General features: G+C 42.9%; 1 protein-coding gene across 1 annotated transcript in view; it reads left to right on the forward strand.

The window, feature by feature from the left end:
• Positions 1–6,718, forward strand: part of LOC145342636 (sodium- and chloride-dependent neutral and basic amino acid transporter B(0+)-like) — a 68,870-nt gene extending 62,152 nt beyond the window's left edge. Inside the window, exons 11-14 of the mRNA XM_080188182.1 lie at positions 1,903–2,002; positions 3,169–3,278; positions 3,526–3,696; positions 6,435–6,718. Of these exons, the coding sequence (XP_080044308.1) occupies positions 1,903–2,002; positions 3,169–3,278; positions 3,526–3,696; positions 6,435–6,554 (501 nt within the window). The 3' untranslated portion in view covers positions 6,555–6,718. The remainder of the gene's footprint in view (positions 1–1,902; positions 2,003–3,168; positions 3,279–3,525; positions 3,697–6,434) is intronic.
• The last annotated feature ends 300 nt before the right edge of the window (positions 6,719–7,018 follow it).

Here is a 7,018-nt window from a genome sequence, read left to right on the forward strand (position 1 = left end):
TTTTTTTTCATTCAGCTAAGTGCCAGAGCAAAAAATTAGGCCTCCCAGTCAACCCACACCTACAACCTGGCAGCCTTCTCACTTGTTCTTGTGTGAGATACATTTTCTGTTTAGCATTGCCTATCTAGATAAGTTTATCTCTTAAGTTTTCAATTCTCTCATTTAAAAACAGTGATGCTAAGTCAGAGAGTAATAGTTCAAACGGAAAGTGAGAGCACATAGTTTAATGCTTAGTGCATTAGCTGAGGACTGTTGCATTGTCATGGCTGTTATTTTTGCAGGAGGTAAACCAAGACTTGGTCTACCTTCTTGGATGGAAGCTGAAAATTCTTTAAAAGTCTTTATTGATTTTTCCTGCAACACCACCACTAAATACTCATTTTATTGCTGTGTGGAATTTTGCTGTCTTCAAAGTCCTGCTAGATTTTCTCTCTCAAGCACAGTGACAGCACAAAGTATATTATTAGCACCAATTTCAAAACACTGGATAGATTTGTTGATGTGGTTCAGAGCCAATATATTGGTAACTACCAAAAATCATAACTGCCAATATTGATGATTTCTGCTATTTTTAATAACTTTTGTCCAGGTGGAACAAAGGACCTTGTCCAGAAGCTGATGCAAATAATCTGACTTGGTGATGGTCATGGGTTTTGCATTATACATGTGCAGAGATGCACAGCAAAACACTTACTTGGAACTGCAGAAATGGACAGTACTGGGTTTGACAGAGTTGGCTGAATTTTGTTCTGGGGGCCAGACTCTGCATTCCTTAGCCATCTGACATCCAAACCAATTTTTAACGAGCAGGCTAATTTGTTGCCAGTGTGTGCTCATCATCCAATTTTAGGATGGTGGGCAGGTTCCTGAGGTTGGGGAGGGGGAGGGGGAAGGGGAAGGCAGGTCAATAAGAGATCCAATGGCACGGGAGTATCACCACTAGCCATGGGTTCAGAGGTGGTTCCAATGATATAGATAAAAATGAGAGAATGCCCCTTAAAATGGGTGTGCCCTTTGAAGATGTTTTATGCATTTTTAAATTCAAAAAGGCCACAACTAACAGGCTGTCATTGTGGAGAGCTTTCAGCGCAACTGGACATCCAGCAGCTGAGGCTGCTAATCTGTGTAATGTTGAGTGAATGGTGGTGTTTTCTAGCAGAATGTGGTGCTGTCAAAGTCACAGCATTCTGCTGCTTGAAAGCTGCCTCCATTTCATGGCCTTGTTTCATCCTCAATGAGTGGCCTACGTGGCAACTAGAAAGTTTTGCAGATTTGCCTGTACGCCCTTTAATTGGCCCAATTGCAGCACTTAGCTATCACCAGTTCCCAATTTACGGGCGACGTGGTGGCCCTGCTGCCTTACAGCACCAGGGACCCAGAACAATTCTGGCCTCGAGTGACTGTGTGGAGTTTGCACATTCTCCCCGTGTCTGCGTGGGTTTCCTCTAGGTCTTCTGGTTTCCTCCCATAGTCCGAATATGTGCAGGTTAGGTTGATTGGCCATAATAAATTCTCCTTTAATGTCAGGGGGATTGAGAGGGTAAGTGTGTATGGTTACGGGGATAGGAAAGGCCCTGGGTGCAATTGCTGTCGGTGCAAGCTCAATGGGCCAAATGGTCTCCTTCTGCACTGTATTCAATGTTTCTATGATCTTGCCTGAATGAAAATGGCCCAGGACCAATATGCCAGCCGGTAGCAGGAAATTACAAGTCTGCCTGCTTCCTAACCCTCCCCTTCATGCAAATAAAAATTTTATCCAATGTCTCTAAAACTGTATAATTTTGGGCTGGGTAGTTATGGGTTGAGAAAAGTGTTGCTTTTTCTTGTCCAGAGAAATTTTATTTTGAAGAGTTTTACAGCTTTCTCTTATAGGCTTCTTTCTAATATTTCACTTCTTTTTAGGCTGGGATTTACTGGATCAATTTAATTGACCATTTCACTGCTGGATGGGGACTTCTTGTCACTGGTGTCATGGAACTCATTGGTGTAAGTTGGATATATGGTACGTGCAGTAGGAAAAGCACTGAAGCAAAAATAGTTAAAAATTTCATTGGGTCTTCATCTGTTCAAAAGAAATAGGACGAATTAATAGGCTACAATGATACTGATTTCATCTTCAAAGTTGACTGAAAATTAAGGTGCTGTCATTAGTTGTCAAATCCTTCCCCATTTAGATCCAAAATTATGAGGTTGAAAATGTCTTCTGCATTCTTCACCCAAAAGTTCCCCTTTGCTTGTTGGCATGCAGTTGGCTTTGTTGGAGTAAAATTTGTTGTAGCCATTTTCTGACTAATTGATAATTGGGATGCTGTTTAAACCTGAGTTGTATAACTGTTTACCACTTGACATGGTCAGTTACCAATTTCTTCCAATCTTCAAGGTAAGTGAAACAACAGCTCAGGTACTGCTTCAGAGCACTCCCGATATCCGTGGAATCCATTTTCTATTCTTCTGCGCAGGATAGAACGCTCACTTTGATTGTACATCCTTCTCCATTCTGATAATAGGGATCCATGATCATCTCAGCACAGATCTGAAATATGAGCCTTTCCTAGAGTGACTTCAGGATTTGTGTAAATATTTTGCTTTCAGAGATAATCAGATTAGTTACAGGGGCCGGAATTTTACTGCCCCACCTGCTACGAGAATTGGAGCAGGCAATGGGCAGGACATAGAAAGGCCTGTCGACCTCGGGCTCGATTTTACTGTTTTGGTATTAGCGAGGCCATACTCAGCCTCTTTGAAACCCCTGAATGATTCCTTCTCTGCTTTAACCTGTTCATTAGTGAAAGGTGAATCTCAATAGAACTAGAGGACACCATTTAAAAATAGGGGCTCTGCTACTCAAGACTGAAATGAGGAGAATTTCTTTCTCCTCAATGGCTTTGGAACTTTCTTCCTCAGAACAGTGATGGCAGGGTTAGTTGAATATTTTTAAGGCAGAGGTAGATAAATTCTTCACTGACAAGTCAGTCAAAGGATATTGGTGGTAGGCAAGAGTTAAGGCCACAATCACATCAACCATAATCTTGTAGAATGCTGAACAGGCTTCAAGGAGTTGAATGGCTTATATCAACTCCTGATTCACATGCTCATACATTCTACAGACCTGCTGCCTAAAGATAGGACAAACCAAGTGATTGTGTCTTTCTGCTTTCTTGTTCATAGGGACAAACAGATTCATTAAGGACATAGAGATGATGATTGGGGAAAAGAATTGGCTTTTCTGGCTGTGGTGGAGAGCGTGTTGGCTTATTATCTCCCCAGTTTTGCTGCTGGTAAGGAGATATTACTGTTGGAATCCTCTGATCACACTCACGGCTGGGTTACTCTGCTGCCACTGCAGTGAATGGAGCTTTGGCAGAGCATCAAGGTGTCTGTTTTTGCTGGCAGCAGGGACAGGACAGACAAGACTGAAGAATATTGCCTTGCATCTTCTAAATAGTGATTTAAACTGAAAATAATCAAGCTGCAGATAGTCTCTCATCTGTTTCTGATCTAATCTTATATAATTATTTCATTTAGATAATCTTAATCTGGTCCTTAGCAACATTCGGACCTCCAGCGTATGGACCTGATGAGTACCCTGTCTGGGCAACGACACTTGGCTGGTGTATAATCGTCTTCTCCATGATATGGATCCCCATGATAGCCATCATGAAAATTGTCCAGGCTAAGGGTTCCAACTTGTGGCAGGTAAGAAAATACTTTTGAGATGCCGATGTCTATGTGGTATTGTGGTTTGTGGAAAATAAGCTTGAAAAAGTTGTGCCTTAGGTACAATTTCTAAAGAACATCTGCTAACATTCTGTCACTTATTCACTCACATATACACTACTTTTTAGTAAGATTTGCCAGAACACCAAATGGAATCGATCCATGACATTTTTACTTTCATGTGTGATGGGGCAGTTTGATGCCCCATCAAAAAAACAGCAATTTTGACGGTGCCATAATTGTTTAATATTGTACTGAATTGCAAGCTAGGTATATACTAAAATCTATAGACTGAGGCTTCAGCTGATAACACTACCATTGAGTCATAGTCCTTAGTTACATGGGTACAGCATATTGCCACTAAGACATTCAGTGCATTAAACATAGTTCATATTCAGTAATTTCAGAAAGCATTTAAATGCATGGACTGGCCCCAATCCAAAACATTTTAAACGCGACTAATAGACTTGAAGCTGTGACCACAAGCAGTTGCAAGCAACTTCAAAAGCAGCTAAATGCTTTTCAGTTCCTCTTTAGTATAAACATTGCAGTTTGGAACAATTGTGGGGGGGGCGGTGGGCAAGAGTACTTGAGAAACATTCAATCTTGAAGGGAACGATGGACAAACAAAGCTGACTTCAGGCTGTCTAAAAACCATTAAGCTGTCAATCAAAAGACAGTTAAAAGGAGTGGACTGAAATTGAATAGGAACAAGGTGGGGGGTAGGGGGTGGCATCTTACCAAAAACAAGTCCCAAATGAGCATGAAAACAGGAGAGTTTCATGTCTTTTTTTTGGCAAGGTCATAAGTAAAATCTTTTGCCATTCTGTTCAAAAAAAATGCGAAACCTGTTTCCTACCATTAAAGGAAAGAGACGGGGGTCTAAACTCTCCAGAAAGCTGGCATCTGACAGTAGTGGGCACAATCATGCATGCACAGATCTCTCTGTTCTGCAATAGCACAGAGAGATCTGTCAGTCACCTTCCCCCACTGTATATCATCCGCTTCTCCCCCTCCCTCCTGTGATCAGTGGCCTCCATGCTGATCAGCCTCCCTACGCTCCGGCAGTGGCTGGTCTCTGTGGTCCACTGGTCCCCCGCTCACCCACCGGCTGATTTGATTGCACTTCCCCCACCCCCATTGGTCTGCCCCAGTCAATCGCCACCCCCTGGTCGATCCCAGTTGCAGATTGTGCATCCCCTTATGCCCTGCCCCCATACAGGCCCTGCTCCCTTGGCATTACCCAGTGCCCAATGAGCAATGCCAGTGTGCCACACTGGCAGTCAGGGTGCCCAGTGGGCAATGTCAGGTTGGCAGGCTTGCATTGCTTGGATGATAAGCAAAGGACAATGTCCCCCTGTCTCCATCCTCCCTACGGGTCTAAATGGCCTCCGGTCCTGTTGGCGAGGCTATCATGACAAATCCCCATTGACAGGAACCATATGTCATCCTCATCAGTGAGTACGTTCACTGGCAAGGCTGCTCAGGCAATAATATTTAAATCAGAATTTAAATATAATCAACATCATGCTCTTTTTGGGCATGAGGTTGATCTTGCTGAATATCAAGCCCATTAAGATTGCAATAGATGAGAAACCAGGCACAAACCCAATTTTTCACCTGTCTCTCATTCTTATTGGTTCGCCCCACCCATCGACTGGTGAGACGAGAAGGTACGATCACCGCCAAGGCTTTTCAAAGGGTTTGAAGAGATTTCTAAGGCTCTTAGCTACTTACGAAGAATGTGTTAAAAGAATAGGTCTGAATGAGCAGCTGTGGAGAAGGGAATTCTCACCGCAATGAAAGTGACTGACTTTTGTCAGTCAGAGGACTTGAAAAGGGCCTTCTCACATCTGCAGTTCCTGAAAAAGAGAAAGGAGAATCCCTTCTGCTGAATGGAGTCATGCTGGAATTTAGAAACCAGGTGCTTAGAGGACATGGAGATTAAAGTGACAACCCACTTCAAAATTTTCACAGTCCACAGATTGGAATGAAGACTTTGATCAGAGGGATGCCTAAAATTACCATGCCAAGAATGAAATTCAGGTTTTGCAGGGCTGGAAAATGTAGTCCAGCCACGAAACATCTATCATGGGGGAGAATGCTGAGGTTTAACCCTGGCACCGAGCCCCATCCACCCTCTGCAGCTTGCCAAGTATTGGAAGGGTGCATTGGCAACAGATTTACCTCTTTGACCTACCCCCCCCGCCACGCTCAGGGTCCAATGCGCCAGGGTACGGTATCTCTGTGAGGGTGTCAGTGCTGGAGTGCTGGGGGTAGTGCAATATTGGCACATCAGAGGAGGGTCTGAGGGAGTGGCTGGAGGTCTAATGGGGATTAGGTAATCTCATGCCTGCGTGGTGTGAAGAAGGAGGGTGACTCATTCCTTAAGTGGAGAATGACCCTCTTTGTGGTGCCTCCTTGGTCACTGGGGAGGTCAAATTTTTGGCTGTGGGGGAAAGGGGGCATCACTTTGAGCATGGAGATCGGGGCATATATTTAAATGGTTAAAGTGGGTGAATCCCAACTCACAGTTGCTGCCACCGCCAGCGACAAACTCTCCCATTTTTTTCACTCGCAGGAGCACTTAGAGTACAAATGGGTAAATCATGCCCGGTATCAGTCTGATTTGAATCAAGGTTGTTTTTCTAGAACAGCATTAATGATGGCTAGAAATAAACCATAAATTGTTAGTAATGTAAATTTTCTTTTTACAGAAAGTTGTTGCAGCCTCCAAGCCAACTATAGACTGGGGCCCATACCTGAAACAACACAGAGGAGAAAGATATAACACAGATTCTACACAAGCTATCATCACCGAAATGGAAAAACTTTAAGGGACATTTTTCAGTTCAAGTTCAAAGTCCAAGAATTTTAAGAAATAATATGTTGTTTTAAAATAACTGGAAATGTTTGAGCATATCTTTCAAAACATTGGTTGAATTTAAAATTGCATAATTGCTCTGCTTTGCCAGAATGGATTGTTTATCAGGAATTGAGGAATGTATTCCATTGGCAGTCATGTGGAGCAACTTGGCTGAATTCCCATTGTGCGCTTCCAATCAGCAAGGCTCTACGCTGGGAGCACACATTCATTAAAAAATATCAATTTTAAGTTTTACTTTTAAAAATATTTTTGTATAGAACTTAAGGGGAAATTGAAAGACTATGGTCCTGATATTACCTTACAGAAGGTACTTAAAGGCTTGGAAGGAATGGCGCAGGAGGTAGCGATGGGGCCAATTTAGGAACAAGAAGCCCTCAAGCATGGATTTCCCCAATACAGTTCTTAACTGCAAGA

Source organism: Carcharhinus amblyrhynchos, chromosome 4, assembly GCF_965287045.1.
Source record: "Carcharhinus amblyrhynchos chromosome 4, sCarAmb.v2.hapA, whole genome shotgun sequence".
NCBI lineage: Eukaryota > Metazoa > Chordata > Chondrichthyes > Carcharhiniformes > Carcharhinidae > Carcharhinus > Carcharhinus amblyrhynchos.